At 45.1% G+C, this 20749-nt stretch overlaps 1 protein-coding gene across 3 annotated transcripts in view; it reads left to right on the top strand.

Annotated features, from left to right (window-relative positions):
- Nucleotides 1-20749, top strand: part of LMAN1L (lectin, mannose binding 1 like) — a 403151-nt gene that overhangs the window by 200061 nt on the left and 182341 nt on the right. For all 3 annotated transcript variants that reach the window (XR_015309176.1, XM_086959336.1, XM_086959337.1), the window contains 3 exons: nt 11898-11997; nt 16264-16387; nt 20113-20168. Coding sequence is in view for 2 of the 3 variants with exons in the window: in XM_086959336.1 (XP_086815462.1) it covers nt 11898-11997; nt 16264-16387; nt 20113-20168 (280 nt within the window). In the remaining variant the exon portion in view is untranslated. The remainder of the gene's footprint in view (nt 1-11897; nt 11998-16263; nt 16388-20112; nt 20169-20749) is intronic.

Raw genomic sequence — 20749 nt, 5'->3', positions numbered from 1 at the left:
TTCACCTAAGGACGAGAGAGAACAGGATCTGGTTCTGTGGATCACCACAGTGACACAGAGCCTTTCACCCTAGGACCAGGGAGAGCAGGATCTGGCTCTGTGCATTACCAGTGGCACAGAGCCTTTCACCCTAGGACTAGAGAGAGCAAGATCTGGCTCTGTGGATTACCACAGTGGCACAGAGCCTTTCAACCGAGGACCAGAGAGAGTAAGATCTGGCTCTGTGGATTACCACAGTGACACGGAGCCTTTCACCCTAGGACCAGGGAGAGCAGGATCCGGCTCTGTGGATTGTGACAGTGACACAGACCCTTTCACCCTAAGACTAGATAGAGCAGGATCTGGCTCTGTGGATTACCACAGTGAAACAGAGCCTTTCGTCCTAGGACCAGAGAGAGCAGGATCTGGCTCTGTGGATTACCACAGTGAAACAGAGCCTTTCGTCCTAGGACCAGAGAGAGCAGGATCTGGCTCTGTGGATTACCCCAGTGACACGGAGCCTTTCACCATAGGACTAGAGAGAGCAGGATCTGTCTCTGTGGATTACCACAGTGACACAGAGACTTTCACCGTAGGACCAGAGCGAGCGGGATCAGGTTCTAAGGGTTGGCACAGTGGCACAGAGCCTTTCACCCTAGGACCAGAGAGAGCAGGATCTGGCTCTGTGGATTACCACAGTGACACAGAGCCTTTCACCCTAGGACCAGAGAGAGTAGGACCTGGCTCTGTGGATTACCATAGTGACACAGAGCCTTTCGCTCTAGGACCAGAGAGAGCAGTATCTGGCTCTGTGGATTTCCACAGTGACACAGAGCCTTTCACCCTAGGACCAGAGAGAGCAGGATCTGGCTCTGTGGATTACCACAGTAACACAGAGCCTTTCACCCTAGGACGAGAGAGAGCGGGATCTGGTTCTGTAGATTACCATAGTGGCAAAGAGCATTTCACCCTATCACCAAAGAGAGCAGGATCTGGTTCTGTGTATTACCACAGTGACACTGAGCCTTTCACCCTAGGACCAGAGCGAGCGGGATCAGGTTCTACGGGTGGGCACAGTGGCACAGAGCCTTTCACCCTAGGACCAGAGAAAGCAGGATCTGGCTCTGTGGATTACCACAGTGGCACAGAGCCTTTCACCCTAAAACCAGAGAGAGCAGGATCTGTCTCAGTGGATTACCACAGTGGCACAGAGCCTTTCACCCTAGGACCAGAGAAAGCAGGATCTGGCTCTGTGGATTACCACAGTGGCACAGAGCCTTTCACCCTAAAACCAGAGAGAGCAGGTTCTGGTTCTGTGCATTACCACAGTGGCACAGAGCCTTTCACCCCAGGACCAGAGAAAGCAGGATCTGGCTCTGTGGATTACCACAGTGGCACAGAGCCTTTCACCCTAAAACCAGAGAGAGCAGGATCTGTCTCAGTGGATTACCACAGTGGCACAGAGCCTTTCACCCTAGGACCAGAGAGAGCAGGTTCTGGCTCTGTGGATTACCACAGTGGCACTGATGAGCCTTTCACCCTAAGACCAGAGAAAGCAGGATCTGGCTCAGTGGATTACCACAGTGGCACAGAGCTTTTCACCCTAGGACCAGAGAAAGCAGGATTTGGCTCTGTGGATTACCACCGTGACACAGAGCCTTTCACCCTAGGACTAGTGAGAACAGGATCTGGTTCTGTGGATTACCACAGTGACACAGAGCCTTTCATCCTAGGACCAGAGAGAGCAGGATCTGGCTCTGTGGATTACCACAGTGACACAGAGCCTTTCACCCTAGGACAAGAGAGAGCAGGATCTGGCTCTGTGGATTACCACAGTGGCACAGAGCCATTCACCCTAGGACGAGAGAGAGCAGGATTTGGCTCTGTGGATTACCACCGTGACACAGAGCCTTTCACCCTAGGACTAGTGAGAACAGGATTTGGCTCTGTGGATTACCACAGTGACACAAAGCCTTTCATCCTAGGACCAGAGAGAGCAGGATCTGGCTCTGTGGATTACCACAGTGACACAGAGACTTTCACCCTAGTACGAGAGAGAGCAGGATCAGGCTCTGTGGATTACCACAGTGGCACAGAGCCTTTCACCGTAGGACGAGAGAGAGCAGGATCTGGCTCTGTGGATTACCACAGCGGCACAGAGCCTTTCACCATAGGACTAGAGAGAGCGGGATTAGGTTCTACGGGTTTGCACAGTGGGGCTGAACCTTTCCTTTAGGACTAGTGAGCGCTGGATCTAGCTCTGTGGATTACCACAGTGACACACAGCCTTTCACCCTAGGATGAGAGAGAGCGTGATCTGGCTCTGTGGTTTACCACAGTGTCACAGAGCCTTTCACCATAGGACTAGAGAGAGTGGGATCAGGTTCTACGGGTTGGCACAGTGGCGCTGAACCTTTCCTTTAGGACTAGTGAGAGCTGGATCTAGCTCTGTGGATTACCACAGTGACCTCAGAGCCTTTCGCCCTAGGACCAGAGAGAGCAGGATCTGGCTCTGTGGATTATGATGGTGACAAAGAGCCTTTCACCCTAGGACCAGAGAGAGCAGGACCTGGCTCTGTGGATTACCATAGTGACACAGAGCCTTTCGCTCTAACACCAGAGAGAGCAGGATCTGGCTCTGTGGATTACCACGGTGACACACAGCCTTTCACCCTAGGACCAGAGAGAGCAGGATCTGGCTCAGTGGATTACCACAGTGACCTCAGAGCCTTTCGCTTCCGGACTAGAGAGAGCGGGATCAGGTTCTACTAGTTGGGACAGTGACACAGAGCCTTTCACCCTACGACCAAAGAGAGCAGGATCTGGCTCTGTGGATTACCACAGTGACACAGAGCCTTTCACCCTAGGATGAGAGAGAGCAGGATCAGGTTGTACTAGTTTGGACAGTGGCATCGAGCCTTTCGCCCTAGGACGAGAGAGAGCAGGATCTGGCTCTGTGGATTTCCCACAGTGACCTCGGAGCCTTTCAATTTAGGACCTGAGAGAGCGGGATCAGGTTCTACGGGTTGGCACAGTGGCGCAGAACCTTTCCTTTAGGACTAGTAAGAGCTGGATCTAGCTCTGTGGATTACCACAGTGACACAGAGCCTTTCACCCTAGGATGAGAGAGAGCAGGATCTGAGTCTGTGGATTATGACAGTTACACAGAGCCTTTCACCCTAGGACCAGAGAGATCAGGATTTGGCTCTGTAGATTACCACCGTGACACAGAGCCTTTCACCCTAGGACCAGAGAGAGCAGGATCTGGCTCTGTGGATTACCACAGTGACACAGAGCCTTTCACCCTAGGATGAGAGAGAGCAGGATCAGGTTCTACTAGTTTGGACAGTGGCATCGAGCCTTTCGCCCTAGGACCAGAGAGAGCAGGATCTGGCTCTGTGGATTACCACAGTGACACACAGCCTTTCACCCTAGGACCAGAGAGAGCAGGATCTGGCTCTGTAGATTACCACAGTGACACACAGCCTTTCACCCTAGGACCAGAGAGAGCAGGATCTGGCTCTGTGGATTACCACAGTGACACAGAGCCTTTCGCTTTAGGACCAGAGAGAACGGGATCAGGTTCTACTAGTTGGGACAGTGGCACAGAGCCTTTCACCCTAGGACGAGAGAGAGAGGGCGACCCTGAATGTCTCCTGCGCAGGAGTCTTTTCCTGCGGGTGGGCCCCCCTCCTTGGCAGAAGGCTTGCAAGATGTTCTCGGATGCGGCTTGTTTTCATCTCGGTGATGCCTTGTGCCGGCTTCATTACCGCACGCGCTGCTAATGTGGCACCTTTCATGAACATTGCATTTTCTGGGGGGAAAAACATTGACACATTTTTAGGCAACTCCATATATACATCGCTGCTCTGTGCAGAGAGAGACTTCACGCTTTGCCAAGTAGCAAAAGCGTCATCTGCCGGCCCCTCCCCCCACGCACCCACGCACATATGTGCACTGTTAGTGCAATGCCTGTGGGTGCTGCGCTCAAGCTGGGCCTGCTGTTTATTCATTTCTTTTACAAGGATTTTTGCAAACAATGACTGAAACCAGAGCAGGGTCTTGATAGTGGGTTCTTTTCAGTCCCCCCCCCCCCCCTATTATATCGTGGACCTGCCAGGTTTGGGCCGGAAGTCATAGCTCTTCAGAGCACGCCTCGCTAGCTAGGGGTGTGTGTGAAATGTGTGTCATTTCCTTTTTGTTTAATTACTCGAAATTTCATGAAAATTGCACAAAATAATTTCAAACACAAATCTGGCATATTTGTGCTGTATTTTATGTCAAACGCAAATCTGGCATCTTTGCGCTATCTTTTAGTACGAATGAATAATCAGGGCACTTTTGGATGCAAAGATGCACTTCACGCAAAAAATAGAAGAAAAAACACAAGTGCTGCGAACAAGAGTGGCTGGTATTCTGTCGGTTCGTGTTGCTCTGGTGCTCCCACCATAGGAGTTTAACCGTCAGGACTCCCGTATTACAATACATGGCAGAAGCAGAATGGCATAGCTCCATCGAGTTACACATAAGTATAATGTTGTAAATTACACTGGTGTACTACGATATATGTCGGTCGCACTTAACAGGGCGTAGCTTCAGGGGGGGTTACACTCCCCTAATAAATGCCATTTCTGGTAAGTAGTTGGGTACAGTGGGGTATGTTGAGGTGTCTGTCGGATTTCACCAGGAGTTTGATCCAATGCCCTACACATCACAGGATCAGAATACCAGTACAGCCGCGTACTTTCACCAACCCACCAGACACCTACGCTCTGCCTCCCTCTCACGCACACACGTTCCCGGTGTAACAGGCCAAAAATACCCTGCCCAGATTAAACCCGGGTATAGTTTGGCCCAGGCTAGAGTATACCCCGGGGATAAAGTGTCCTAGGTTAAACTATACCCGGGGGTTTAAAATAGACTGGGCCAGATCATACCCCACCAGGCCAGATTCAACTCTGGTATAGGTTGAGTTCTCCCACAAGCTTCAATCTGCATTCAACAACCCAACATGCACTTTATCTTGAAAACAAGCATGATCATTGGATGTTATCAGTGTTGAACTTTGAACATTCATACTAGAGTGAGCATTAGAGTGTGAGACATGTGCTTTTATTTTAATGTGCTAACACTACTGAGAAGTATAGTACTAATCATTTATCTTTGTGGAAGTTTATTATTTTTTCTGATTAAAGTTTTTCTGGTTGAAGTAATCAAATTCTTTGTGTTTACAGTTTTAAATAAAATGTGGAAAAATGTAGTAATTCATGTGTATATAGCTCAACACTATTGATATCATGGGGGTATAATTTGGCCTAGAGGGGTATGGTTTGGCCTAGGCCATGATATACCCCAAAGTATAAATTGGCCCAGGCCATAATATACACGGGTATAATCTAGCGTGGGCCGTTTTAACCTCGAGGTATACTCCGGCCTGGGGGTATACTCCGGCCTGGAGGTATACTATATATATATATATATAGGCTCTAAAAATCTGTTTTGCCAATTGCACAACACATTTTTGGCCTACTTTGGTTAAAAGAAACTCCAGAAGCACACGGGATAGAGTTGACTCTCTAATGCCCCTCTGTTTCAAACACCTTAAGCCAGTAGGTGATGTCCTGTTGCTCTGGAGAGAATTGTCATTAAACGTATCTGCTGGTTAGGAAGTTAAGGAACTTGGCCCCACGGTGACGCCCCAGGTGCAGCCAAGAGATGCTTTGGTTAGTCAGTCATAGGTAGGACCCACTCTGAGTGCAGCTCATTAAGGGCTAGTCCACCCTCAACAAATGTGGTGCCACCGCCCAGCTGTAGGTCAGAGCGGTCTGCATCAGGATGGGATAGACTGGACTGCAGGCCGCCAAACTGCGCTATGCAGAACTGGACAGCCAAGGTATGGGTTCAGGGCCAGCTCAAGGATTTTTCGGATAATGGGCTGAAAGGAAATGTGTGAGACCTCTCTAATATGCATGCAATATGACATCACAGGAAGTGACATGGATTGGCCATTAATCCTCTGGCATTGTTGAGGCAACTTTGCAAAAAGCAATTTTTTTGGTGCACATATTAGTAAAACATTAAAAACAAAAATTATAATCCTAAAACGGTAAGTGCATATTATTTAAAGTTCAGTTTACTGGAAATACATTATATTAGTCACACTAGGTGGGAAAGCTTGATCCATGTCTCTCCTAAACTGATCATTTTACTAAAATGCTAACTTATTATTTCCAGATTAGTGCATTCATATGTTATAGATGAACGTGGTATTTGTATAGTATGAACCTAGCTGAAAAGCAGTCAAGTACTGGTCAGGGTCAAAGTCAAAAAGACGAAGTAAACGTGATAGGAGAGGTAGCAGGATTTGGGGCTGTTACTGCATCATGGTGTAGAGTTCTTTAAAGAGATGAGTCTCGGCTCTTTCCTCGATAGGGCAGGGTTTAGGCAGTCCTGATGGATATGGGGATGTTGTTTCTGATAGCAGGTGCATAGATGGGAAAGCTTGTCCCCTTATTTTTACATTTTTTTTGTAAAAGTCTCAACAGCACCTCTTGGAATATAACCTTTATCTCTGATATCTCCAAACAAATGTACTTAAAAAGAATTGTGTAGAATGAAATTAAGGAGGCAAAGATAAACCCGAAGACCACGTAAGCTAAGTAGATCAACAAAGAGGGAAACGGGATGAGTGGATAGCTCTGGTGTTCAGTATACACCAGTAACTCAACCCGGACCACTTGCTTTGTACAATAAGGGTTATGTTTTAGTCAATCATTTCTAGTTAATGCATATGGATTGTGTTAGTTACTTCATCACATAAACAGCAGGCCTTTGTTGAATGAACATGGCCATGTGCAATTTGAAAAGTCACCATGCAGCATACAGGGAAGGGATTTTGCGCACAGAGGGTTTGGGATCCGAGGACATTAACACCATTTTGCATATAGGAAAGAAACTGAAAGAAAAGTATCTCTGAACTTGAGGCATAATGAAAGACAACCCTAGGGGGCCTCCTTTGTGGCACGTGACTACAGCTGCAAAGCCTAAGGAAGGGAAGATGTGCCCTTGGGTCTCGCAGCGATGGACCATAGTGAAAGGCCCCGCACAGTGGGCCTTTCTCTTCTGGGCCTTGCAGCGCTCAGCGATGGCTGGATCCCTCCATGGCTAGAATCAACTCCCGTCTCCTCCATCACTAAGTTCTAAGACTACTGAAGACAGAAGAGACTCCGCACCTCTCCATCCCAAGGTCCCACTCCCTGTAAAATAGCCAATATTCCAATATCACATCTTTTATGCTCGTTGTTTCACTGAGAAGACGTTTATGTAGGTTTAGCAGAAGTCTCTGAGAGGAAAATGCAGACTCACACCACGTTGTTTCGAACATTTAATAACAAGCGATCGCTTTCGCGATTCTCTTGTAAAAAAAAAACTGTCTTGAATTACCGCGGCCGTCACGGCAGCAATAATTCAAGATATATGGCCTCGAGTGCGTGTAACAGACAGCAATAGGCCATGGGCGGAGCTACGCGTCCGCCCATGGCCTATTGCGTGTTCTGCTTTAGTGTAGGCTAGGCCCGAGACCTAAAAAGGCTTTCCTAATGTACCAAACCCTATTTTGCGATTCGGTAACCTTACAGAATCGCAAAATGGGTTAGCAATTCCCTATTAGAAAGGGGTGTGTTTAGGGCGCCCCCTCCTAATACTGAATCACATTGGTATGTAGGAATGTTCTGTGACCGAAATGCGGTCGCAAATCATTTGCATTTTACCACCTACTTCAAGGAGGGGTAACCCATTGCAAATGAGAACCATCCCCTTTGTGAATGTATGCACAAACTATTTTTAAGATCAGGCAGTGGTCCATTTTTTTCTCTAAACGCAGCCGTTTTCTTTAAGGAAAACGGGCTGCATCTAAAAAAAAAATTCTTTATTTAAAAGCAATCACGGACATGGTGGTCTGCTGACCCCAACAGGCCACCATCCCCTGGTTTATAGGGATTCGTAGGAGGTCGTAAATTGCAACCTACCTCATTAATATTAATGATTCGATTTGTGACCCCCTACGAATTGCTATATGAATCTCTTGGAGTTTCATACATCTGTAATAGCAATTATCTACTGGCGATTCATAGAAAATTGCAATTAGTTAATCGCCATTACAAATGTTGATACATGTGGCCCTTCATGCTTTAACACAGTGCTAGGTGCCACTTGTGTATTTTTTTGTATTTTTGCAAGTTTTTTTTTTTTTCGTAACTACGCAAAAGCAAATGATCCGATTCTCGCATCCCCTCGTATTCTCCAATCTTTGGATATGTAGTGTTGTCACGTCTTATCGTATTTTGCCCTGCATATGTGCGGTGTTTACACCTCTCTCAATATTCTGTGACTGAATTGTGCTGTATTCACAACGCTTCTACAGTGGAGTATTTCCCCATCTCCCAGTCTTTTTTGATTCTATCTGTATGAGGCACAGATTTCACGTATCTCCGTGTATTGCGATCTTGCACCTGGGCATTGCTTTCACACCTGCCCATATTCAGGTGCCTCGAATGGGTGCAATGCTTTGACCTCCCTCTAGTCTGCCCTTCACGCGTGCACAGTTCCCACTTCTCAGCATCATGCAGCCTGTGCATTGTCTTCACGCCTCCTCGTATACTGCAGCCCTGCGCCTGTGCAGTATTCACACCCCTCTGTATCCTGTGCTCTGCCTGTGTACAGTGTTTTCACATCCCATATTGTGCCGTGAGAGAGCGCATCGTTTTTCCATCGTTCCAGACTTTTGTCCTCCACGTGTACAACGTTTTTACACCTCTTACACTTTGTCTTAAATATGTATAGTTTTTTTTACATTTCTCCATATTTGGTGCCATGCTCAATTCTGCGCAAAATGTCGATACCTGGGACCCTTCTCATGGACTATCATTGGTTCTAAAGCAAAACCTCTGTCCTGGAACCTCTTCACCTAAACGCTTCTCAGGAAGCAGCAGCCTGCATGCAGCCCCTTCAGTCTTGTAAATCTGCGTCACGCGGCTGTCAGTCTGCCCCGGCCTCAACATTCACTGACGACGTCACAGTCACCCTGCAGTTATGGTTGGCTCTAGAATGTTCCACTGAGCGAAAGCACACACAGACACGCCACTCTCCGAATGTAAACACCCCAAAACAAAAGTCAGAAATCTGTCACGAAGGCACGCGCGGCTGTCAAGTAATTACTCAAAACTGAGTCTTTATTATCGGAAAATGAACCCCACCAACAGTGCACTCCCCTTTCGTCTATCAAGTCCTCAGCAACTGCCCTCCACTCTCCACAGACCTTTAGCAAGGAAGTTCCATAGCTGGGGTAGTTGACAGCGCTAGGGGCCCCCGTTACAATCTGAAAGGCCCTAACAAGGAGTGCATACATTAATTGCAAAACACAATCGAATGAAACAACAACCAATAATTAATTAAAATAAAAAAAGAACCTAAAAAAGGATAATATACAATAAACAATATCCTGGATTAATAACCACAGTATATGTTCTAATAAAACATGCTAAAGAAGAATGTAATATAAACACATAGGTGGAAAAAAATGCATAAAACAATATTTAGACATCTCCCTCTCATACATAATCAGACATCCACTCAGGATTCCTTCGCAACCTTTTTCCCTCCACAAGTAACTGGTAACTGCTCACTCTTTTCTCCATCTCTGACCGACTGATCATCAGAAGTCTGTAATTCTCCTTCCACGTTTGAATCCCTATCAATTCTTTCAGGAATAATCCTATCTTCTCTACTTCCAAGAGTTTCCATTTCTTCCCACAACTTTTCATCAAAATTCTTACAAACTCCATCTTTACTTTCTTTCCTATATATGTGTTTTTCACCCTTCAAAATAGCAATTCTTTTGAGGTATGACACTTTTCCATCATTGAATCTCCAGGCATTATTTAAAACTTGAGGCACTTCAAAAGAATCTGTAAATTGACTCGCACCTTTTTTAACTTTCCACGTTTTTTAACTTTGACTAACATACCAACTTTAATGCTTGATCCATCAACCAATGATCTTTTCTTTTTATCATACCATAGCTTGAATTTATTATCATTATTTTCTATGGTTTTCTTCATCATTTCCAGATCTATCTTACAAGAAGTAGAATGCTTCATCCACCCTGGACCACATTTGGTCATTGGAAGATGCCCCCTCATCATTTCAAATGGAGAAAATGTAGTTATTTCATTTGCAGTGATTCTGTACAACCATACACGTTAGGCCACTGATGAAAAGCTGTCATTGGCTCCCAGTGGTCAAGTGTTGTGTATTTAAGTTGGGATGTACTATTTTCAAAGCTCTTCACGGCAATAGCCCAGCCTTCATCTCCTCTAAGATTCTATGATATGCCCACTCTCGTAACTTGCGATCCTCCCATCTGAATCTGTTGGTCACTCCCACTTTTAAACGCAAGAAACATGGAGGTTCCGGATTTATGGCTTTAGCCCCTCAGTTCTGGAACTCGCTCCCGTGGAGATGAGGTCCATTACCTCTTTTGTACTATTCATGGAACAGCTGAAGACCTGGTTGTTCTCCCAGGCGTATGATAACTAGGCTACCCCCCACCGCTGCTACCTTACTCACTACCCTAGCGCCAAGAAACCGTCCGGTGAACGTGCGCTTAACAAATGTTTTTAACATAACTTAACATACAGTTTTTTTTGAATTTGTAGTTCCCAATCTTCTTTATCACTCACTGCCATCTGAATAGCCCCCTTGATCACTTTGGTAAATCTTTCGATCATACCATTTCCGCTAGGATTAGAAAGAGATGTGGTACAATGTTTAACTTCCAACCTTTTAAAATAACCGTTAGCTTTATTGGATACAAATTGTACACCTTTGTCGGTGATAATAGTGACAGGTAAACCTTCTCGAGTGAAAACCTTATCTAGGAAACACAAAAAAGTGTGTGTGTCCACCTCCTTCACTACCTGCACTTTGTGCTATCTTCAAATATTATCAATAAGAGCAATAATATACTTTTGTTGCCATTCAATAGGTCCCATAATATCCACAGCTACAGTATTTCACAGTTAGGAATAAATGGGTCACACATATTAGGTCTCAAAATGTTGAGATACCTATCACAATTAGCACAATGTATACAATTTCTCACCAATCTTTCTATGAATAAGTCCATACTTGGCCACCAAAATCCTTTCATGTTTTTTCTTAAAGTAGATGGAGGAACTACTCAATCCCCTCTCCATCTTCCTAAATCAATTCATTCCTAATCTCCCATTAACTTCTTATTTCAGATGTTATTGCTCCTTTTGCGGGCCATCTATTAACCATGTACACCAAAACATTTTGTAGTATGCCATCTTCACCATACTCTTTCAGCCAAACGTCCCTCTCTATAGCCAGACTACCCGGCACATGTACCCATGCTATGTTCTACTCATCACATTCTGCTCTCAAGTCTTCCTTAATTTGCAAAGGCATTCTAGACAAGAAATCTGCTGAGAGATTGTGCAACTGTCCTCCACACTCCATAGAACTTTAGCAAGGAAATTCCGTAGCTTGTGTAGTGACCGCGCTAGCAGCGTAAAGCTGCACACAACAGCGACCTTAAGCAGGAGTACGCTGCAGTCTAGAAGGATGCCTCATCCTTCTGCTGCCGAGCAGCTCTATGAAAGTGATCACTGGGCTCAACACCTTGGCACCTCACCCACACTAATGCACACAGGAGGCACATTCTCTTGTAGGGAACCCAACATACACAGCAGTATTCATATACACCCACACAGGCACGCAAAATCACATATACAGAGACATCCCTACAGGCGCATCCTGACTCACATACACACTTACAATATCACAGGGTTACACACACTCGAATCCTCACATGCTGATTCTCTTCTTTCCAATAGCGATGGAGCTTCCCAAGTTCTCGGAGCCTGCGTCAGAAATTTCCGGAACACGCCCCAACCTTTCCGAGCCAGGATCACCTACTACAAAAAGACCCTCAGCGTAAGTTTTCTTTCCTTGTTTTTTTAAATGTTTTGTCACCTTTTTCCTAAACTTTTGCTGATATTTGTCCTTGAGGCCTTCTTAGGCCTGTTCAACTCTTACCCTCATCTTAAAGGAAGCTGCTTTAACGACGCCGCACGTGTGGCCCCATAGTCCTGATACCCAATGTCAGATTGGACCCTGGCTGAGCTGATAGGTTGAGACATTGTGCCTACTATGATGGTTTTTTTTGTGTTTTGGAATTCTGTGTTGCTCTATGAGAGCGATTGATGCCCGTGACACAAGTCACGAAGAATATCGCAGATTTTTGATTAACAGAACTTTTCTCTATGTGTTTATCTAACTATTCATGTAATGTCTCGGTCCTCAGAGTGGTTTGTAACAGAGGCTCTTTATTATAATGTTAATTAATGGGGTCATTGTCGATGTACAAAACTTCAGAGGACAGTGGAAGTGACATCACTACCTTTTTCGCCCGATGCAGTGGCGGCTCCTCCGCTATGTCGGAGGACCGTCACCCCACCTGCCAGCAGCTATAAAAAATGATACAATAATAAACCCTTGTTTATTATCGTTTTATTTTTCTTTGGGAGCCAAAGCATGAGGGTGGGGTCAAGGTGATGACAGGCTGGTGGAGTTTTTTGCACTGGTATACAGTCCGCGTGACAGTCTTGCTCTCCGTCTCAGGCCGGCCAAACCATCATGTGCACTGCATCTCTCTCCAACCCAAGCTGTGTTGCCAGGTTGAAGAGAGCAGGCACATGCTCCCAGTCTAACTGGGAGCATAAATCATTGGCGCTCAGGCCTATCCTGACGATGCTTTCAACATCATGAAAGGAGCGTCAAGAGTAACCGCAGTGCACTCTGGGAACCTGTGCCTGTTGAAAAGAGGGGTACAATGCGGTGAGTCAGTTAAGTGGTTTATTAAAATTTAATTTTATGCCCTTTCTCCACCCCTCCACTCAATCCACACACCGGCCGCTACTGGGTATCAGGGGGTTGACCTCTGGTCCTACCCTAATCCCCTCAACAGGCCCCTGTTTGACACCTCGGTTATGGGAAACTGGTCTAATACAAATACAACTATTGGAGCCTGAAGTAGGGAGGAGAGGTGGCAACTTGAAAGTAAGCAGTATTTATTATAGCCTTATATCCCACTTTTGCGGGCAATAAAAGGCCTGCTGCAGCGTTAAAGGCCTGAACCGAAGGCGATGGACTTTAACAAGGCAGCAGGACTTTAATAGCTGGTCTGGACCTGCTACGAAGGGCTATAAGGCTATTAGAACATTCTGCCACTATGTAAATGTAAATGTAAGTATACTTGTAAAGCGCACTGTTACCCCATCACTCGTGGCATCCTGGCGCTGTATACCGCTGGGGAACCCGTCCTGGCTTTCCCTGTGAGTGGGCACCCCCAAGGTGAAGTCAGGCATTCCCGGCGCTGCTAGGGCCGTTGTGGAGATTAAGCAAGCTATTGCCCAGAGTTGCAGAGTGGGACCCATGGTTAGCGTAGGCACCTAGGCGAGAATTATCGAGTCCTCGGACATTGACCCAAGACACTGCCGCGTCGGGAATTGAACCCTGGTCCCGGGCCGACCTCTGCTTCAGGGTCTGCCGCTTCTAACCAGTGAGCCACATTTCTCCCATTAGAGGGCAGAATGTTCTAACAAATAAAACAAAGCCTTCAGGGAGCGAGAAGGGATTGAAATCCCCTCAGGCTCCCTGAAGCCTTTCTTCACAGCCAGAGCTGTGAACAAAGAAACATTGGAATGTTGGAGCTCCAGGCTTATACCAGCCATTATAAGCCCAGAGCACTTCATTGTTTTCAATGGAGCTCCCAACATTCCAATGTTCAAATATAGTATTAAAGTCTGCAGCAGCAGAGTGGTGACCGTAAGAGAAGGTCACCAGCAACTACCAATATACAACAGATCGAGAGTCTAAAAAAATGCTTCGCACGAGACAGTAGCTAGTACTGGAAAGCAGCTTGCGCAGCCCACAAAAAACTTTACTTGTACAAGCTTAGCTAAAAGTACAAACATCTCCTAACTTCATAACGAAATGCTAAAAAAACAAAAGCAGCATTTAGAAGTATTAAAAAGCATAGTACAGCAATACAGCTTTAGCCTAAAATAAACTCATTTCATCTTTTGGGTGTAACAATTTCTCTATCTGACGACAGTCCATAATATTTGCTTCCATTATAGATGAGGGATCACTCCTTTGACTTGGTGATACGGTGTTCTCATAATCCACCTCGGTGGAAACCTTAACGTCCTTCTTGCTACTACCATCCTTACATCCAACAACCGCCCTCGATCACCCAACGAACGAGATAACTCACAAGCACCAGAAGAGACATTTTCAAGGGGCAAATTGACCATGGAATCAGTAGAGAGGAAAGTAGTGAACCAAAATCACCAACATCAGCATGAAAACATCTCTTGCTCTCTTTCACCTCAACATTTGCTTCTCTGTTCAGCAAGCGCAGTACAACCTTGTCAGCTCTTCATCCTCCACCAAGAACCATTCTTTAGTTTAGCAGATGATTCAGCCACCCTAACTTCCCTTTCAACCCTTTTCTAGGCATTGTTTCCATTTTTTAATGCCGTCTGTTGTATTTGCTTCCACCTATGATTGTTGTCCTTCTGTAATACCCAATGTGTTGATATTGGTTTTTCTGTTTGATCTCACTGTTCTCTGCAGATCCTATATTCCTTTCAGCTTGCTACTTACCTTTTTAATGATATCTTTTGTTGTACTTTATTTAATGTCCTAGATAGCTGGCTTGTTTTGCTTTACAACCTTCTGGTTAACATCTATCCTTTAACTCCTACTGCACTTGCTATCATACATATAGGGGCCGATTAGGATGGAGAATTTTCCGCCTCCTCCGGGCCGGCGGAAGCCACCTCCGGCTCGGAGGAGGCGGAAAATCCATTGCGGGCTCACCAAAGACCCACCGCCACATTACGATGGCTGGTGGGTCTTGGTTTCTGTCCGCTGCTTTTCCGCCGCGGTCGGATTACAACCGCGGCGGAAAAGCTCTCATTTGGCTGGCAGTGTCTATCAGACACCGCCGGCCAAATTAGGAAGCATTTGAAAACATGCTTTTCCGCGGCTGTTTTTCCGCCGTGGAAAAGCATGTGTACTTTTGATTTTGGGGGCCCGTTGCGGGCCCCCAGGGTGTTGGTGGGTGGGGGGTGCACATGGGGGGTACCTATGGTACCCCCCAGCATTTACATGCACAATGCGGCAGGCACCGCGCGGTGCCTGCCGCTTTGTGCATGTAAATGTTACACATGCACTTTTAACATTGCGGCGGGTGCTGCTTCAAGCAGCACCCGCCGCAATGTTAAATATCCAGGATGTGACCGCCAGGGTGGCGGTCACATCCTAATCGCACATGAGGGAACGCCGCAGCCCATGCGGACGTTCCCTCATACTCTGGGGTTGCGGACGGACTCAAGTCCGTCCGCGATCCTAATCGACCCCTTAATGTCCTGATGTGTGTGGTCGATACATTTCTAAACCACAATGCTAAGTTTTCTCTGTGTGCTGTGCCTAGATTTTTTCGAAAGACTGGAAGTGTAATGGCAGAAGAATTTAAACCTGATGAACAGGCTACTCACATGCAACGATTCTGTCCTGATTGAATTTTGTGGGGGGACGGGGCGTGCCTCCCTTTTGAAATTGACCTTTTCTATGGATCCTGTGTTGGTCATTACTGTAATATGATGAGACCAGCCCTTACAGCATTTGCTATGGTGATTCATCAGCCATAATGAGCCATTAACATTTCTGATGGTCCAGTCAAGATGTCTGGTGTGTTCTATTTGTCTTTATAATGTATTTAATATTTTCGATTGCAAAGACATATAGCGCGTGATAGTTGCCCTGAGGTAGACGTCACTGCTCAATGCAGTAAGTTATGTCTGTTGAATGATATGCAAGAGATAAAATAGCATAAAAGCTGTGTTATAATATGTTATTCATGACTTTTTACACCATTGCTCTGTACGTTGAAGGGATCTACTTTGAGTACGGTTCCTGTGGATCTAACTCTCATATCAAATCTATGGGTGCTTCTGCTTCTGTGTCATTTCATCTTTTTTTTTCCGGTGAGGGAGGAAGGCCATAGTCCATTGGAGAGTTCTATATCTGGCATAGACTCAGAGCTTTTTTTTAGGGTTAGCCCTGATTGGATGGGAAAAAAATGGACAGAAGTGATATGTAAATGCGTTACCTTTAATTTCATTGTTTTAGATTGCCATCAATACTGGTCTCACTCCCGGGGATGATTTCTACGAGACGTGCACCGAAATCAAGAATATGGTGATCCCCTCGTTGGGCTTCTTTGGAGTGTCGGCAGCGACGGGTGCCCTGGCAGGTCTGTCTTCATCATCTCTGGTTGTGTGCTCAACTCTTAGTGCCAGGATGAGAAGGCTTGTTCCGGAATACTCAGGCATAGAATCTGGTTAACCTTAGTGAGTGCCTTAGCGACACCTAAACTTGGATCAAGTCAAGACCTGAACTCCCTCCACATAACCTCAGTCACTGCATTAGGGAAAGCTAAAAGTTCTGAACTTGAAATGAAATCAAGTTGAGATCAAAATCCACTGCATAACATAAATTGGTATCAATGTAACAAGTTATAAAATCCCAACAGTCTCAGGTTTATATTACATAACAGTTTTATATCAGAAAACATATTTTTATTTGGAGCCCAAAGTGTTATACAACATTCTGCACCACCTGGAGTGTAGAAAGGGCAAAGTTATGTAGGCCAGCAGAGAGGCAATTGTGACCGTGCTGTGGTTTTGCAATAGGCAGGAGAAGGTGGGATGAATGTGGTCCAAGATTTTAAGGAAGACAAAACATGAGGGCAACATGTTGTCATGCGGTTGAGGCCTTAAAGATTGGAGACAAACAAAACACTCAGATCATGGGTACTGGAAGCTGCTGATGGAGAGAAACCTAGGGCTGGCAGCTGTTAGATCAACAACACAATAGGAGCTACAGGGGGAGAAAAAAGGACAGGCCAAAAACTGGTTGGTTGGGTCGAATTCCACTGTTTTCAAGATGTTCAAAATATCAGTGGTGTTTTTTTGCAACAAAACATGTCGGCTTAAGAAGATTGACTATGGTTTATTGGAACCATTTTTAGTTTGGGAAAGCTTTCAGCACTTAATAAAGTTACTTTGAGCCAATAAGCTTTACCAATTTTTAACGGTGAGAATTATTCGTCTATATTCTCACGGGGTCCAATGGGCATTATTTATAATAGTTTGCACAGATAGCTCATTCACGTTTAGGTTTTTCTATTTGTTTCTTTTTTGATTTCATGGGTTGATATTTCTTTATGACAACACACACATTTGTTTCCTTTTGAGAGAAAGTAACCGATGATGATAAGCGGGCTTGCTGGCGAGTACCAGCCAGCAGCCCCCTTGGTGTTTCGACCGTCAGGTGCTTTCTCCCTTTCCCACACATTCTCAGTTTATGGGTGGGTATATTATTTTAATTAAGACACAACACAACACTTGGACAAAAAGAGTATGAGAGGGAGTCACAAAAGTATATGAGACCCCACCTGTGTTGGAAGTAAAGAATTTGGTGTGGTTACATTGGGTCAGGCCTTATTGCGGTTTAATACGCTGTTAGATCAACCCAGGTAGTGTCTGAGGAACACAAGCATCTTGGTTTTAGGAGAGTTCGGCCAAAGGGCATTGGTATGCATTAGCGGCCCGGTTTATACTTTTGGCCCAAAAGACCTGTTTTCCTGCCCAGTGGTTGCTTATCATTTCCTTCCAGTCATACTGTCTTTGCGATCAGAGTTTCTGAAGACAGTTTACACTTGGGTGACCCACCTTTTTCACTAAATGATGGGGTGTGTCAAGGTAGTGTTCGTTTTTGACCCTCCTCTCTTTTTGGAACATATGCCGTTCCCCACTTGTTGAATTTGTTGTTTGAGTGATACCCCAAGCATTGTTGCATATGACGACTACCAGTGCAGGCTGATCACTAAATGTTGTAACATGCACATTTGGAGGCTACTTCAGCAAATAGCACCCCCTAGTGGTGGTTGGCTTCCTCGCTCTGAGATGTATAATTCAATTTTAAATTAGCAGCGCATGGCCCTGAAATGTGTGGGACGTATTACAAACAGTCCAGGTACGTGTGTGACGGTCCTGCCCTAGTTTGGCACATGTACAGAGAGCTTCTGCATGCTGCAAGCATTGACTCTTTTAGACAATACATGGGCCCGCCTTTCAAAACGAATGCATCCATCTATCAAAATTCAATCATAACTGACATGCACAGGGATGTGGAATTCCTATAGCCCGACACCCAGGACATATTGTTTGGGGTCAAGGGCAACACGTATTCATGTGTATTTTGTCCTTGGGACAAGTTGGCATTTATTAAAATTCTGTCTCTCTCTCTGTATCTGCTGGCTTTACTGTGAGTGACAGCATCCTGCTCTTTCACAACGAGCATATTGGCACACAAAGTAGTTTTGTTCAGTGCCAGTAACTACTGTGGTAGTGCATGCTTTTTGAGAACAAAACAATTTTTGCTTTTTCCAATGTTTGTTATAATAGTGAGGGTCCGGCACCTCCCACACCAATAAAGTTTTACAAAAACCCTGACAAAACAAATCACACATTGACAAAGGTAAAAAGCTGGCCACCAATTTCGGACCTACTGGCTTTGCTAATGCTTGTTAATTTTTGTTTCACATAATCTTATTGAAACTGTTTAGACTGATTTTCCTTTATGAATACTTTTGGGAAATACTAGCATGCATCAGCACATGTTACTAAATGATGTTGCAAAGAAATGGTACCTTAAATTTTACAGTAGTTTAGCAAAATGTTTTTTTCATGCTTTCATTTTTTATGAACATTTTATTTTGAAAGCAAAGAATCGTCAATCTTGCTTTCAATCTTCTGCAAATATTTGCATCAAATCATTCTGAGAGCATTATCATAGCCTCATATTGCTAAACTTTGAAAACCTGTGTGCATATTTTTATACTGGAACCACTGTCCGTAGTGCAGCCAGAGCTTACAACATTTACTTAGAGCGCTCACCCTCATAATAAAGGGTTTCAATTAATGAACCATATAGAACTAAGGAACTAAGATAGATAGATCTAAGGAATAGAACTAAGGAATATAAATATTGCTGCTGCCCTGCTTATTTGGAGCTCACCAAGCTAATTTAAGCAATGAGTTATCTTGTCAAATTAACCTGTTTGAGATGCACTATAGAAAGCGTGCCATGACCGAGTTCAGTTTCACACACAGGCATCGTAAACGTTTGGGAACATGTTATATTTTTGTTAGGGCTCGGTTGTGGCTCCCTGACTATAAGGACTATACAAACACAACAGCAAACTAAATCCCATCACAAAAAGACATTTCACACACCTCTGTCGTACCTCTTAAATTATCCAAAGTTGAAACATTTTAAAAGACAAAGAGCAGTTAAAGTTGGCTGGAACATTTGAGAAGGGACATTTTTAAATGAGTAAAGACACATGTTCTGAGTTTAAAGTGGTAATGCTTTAATGCTAACACAAATATTCTGTTACTCTTGGCCTGGCCCTCAGCAGCTTCTTATCCATCCTCAGCATTCCATATAAGGACTTTGGATGGACTCGCAGACAGCTCTCTCCTGCACTCTCCTGCTGCTCTGCTGATCAGGTTACATCACAGGAGGACCTCTGCTTCACCCCTCAGCTCTGGGCAGGTCCAGCAAGGATAAACCATGCAAAGAGGCCTGGCTCGACCCCTGGGGTCCGGGTGTAAATTACTGCTGGGCTCAGCATGGACCCAAGAACCCAGTTCAACTTGGCATCTAAGTCCTGAGCACTAAGATAGAGGGCTGCTGGGCATGCAGGGTGAGATGTTCTAACAGCTAACAGGACCTCACAGAGGGGGCAGAAGTGTAGTTCTTTTCCAGACCCATCTTAAGGTCAGAACGGTATAAATCTGTTCCATGACAAAGTCCAGACAGTAAGAGCTGGAGGGTCTGCCCTCAGCGGGTAGCCATTTAGACCAGGCTGAAAGCCATCTGCTGACTCCTCCTGTCTGTTCTTCTCTCTAGACGACCATGATGTCCTGTCCTTCCTGACCTTCAGCCTGAGCGACACATGGAAAGAGGTAACTGTGTGAATTCCTGCACGACAGGAGAGAGGTAATGCTGATATTCAATGCAGAAGAAGGTCTGGCTGGCGCATATTCTACAAGTTCACTCTGAGGTGCACAATCTGGCTTGCATAGATTGTGCAAAAGAATGCAAGCTAGGTATAGAGAGATTTTATTGTGCTGGGACGGGGTTACATACTGTGACCTTGACGTCAACTGACCTGAAATCCAGAGCCCCTTGACCAGTATCACAGACTAGGCCTGCTGGTATTCCTGCTGGGAGTTGTTTAATGCGTGCAAAAAATATTTCCTATTTGGAGCAAGAGTATTGACATGTACAATTTTATAATTTTAAAATACTTTAAAAATTTTAAATATTTCAAATCTAATTTTCAAATAGCGGGTAGCTGACAATTCTCCGTTACTACGAAATGCATTAGCTTACCTCAACGCTTTCACCTTGTCTTGCCAATAATGTGACTAAAACATGGTAAGATATGTAAGGGAATGAACTAAGTTTAGGGCTAGGGCTTCGGTTGGGGGAATGTGTGGGTTACATGGGGTCATGGTAAGTTGTAGTTTTAAGGTATGGGTTA

This window comes from Lissotriton vulgaris, chromosome 2_2 (assembly GCF_964263255.1).
Source record: "Lissotriton vulgaris chromosome 2_2, aLisVul1.2, whole genome shotgun sequence".
NCBI classification, from domain to species: Eukaryota; Metazoa; Chordata; class Amphibia; order Caudata; family Salamandridae; genus Lissotriton; species Lissotriton vulgaris.
Note: the sequence above shows the minus strand (reverse complement) of the source record. Positions and strands in the feature narration are given on the sequence as shown.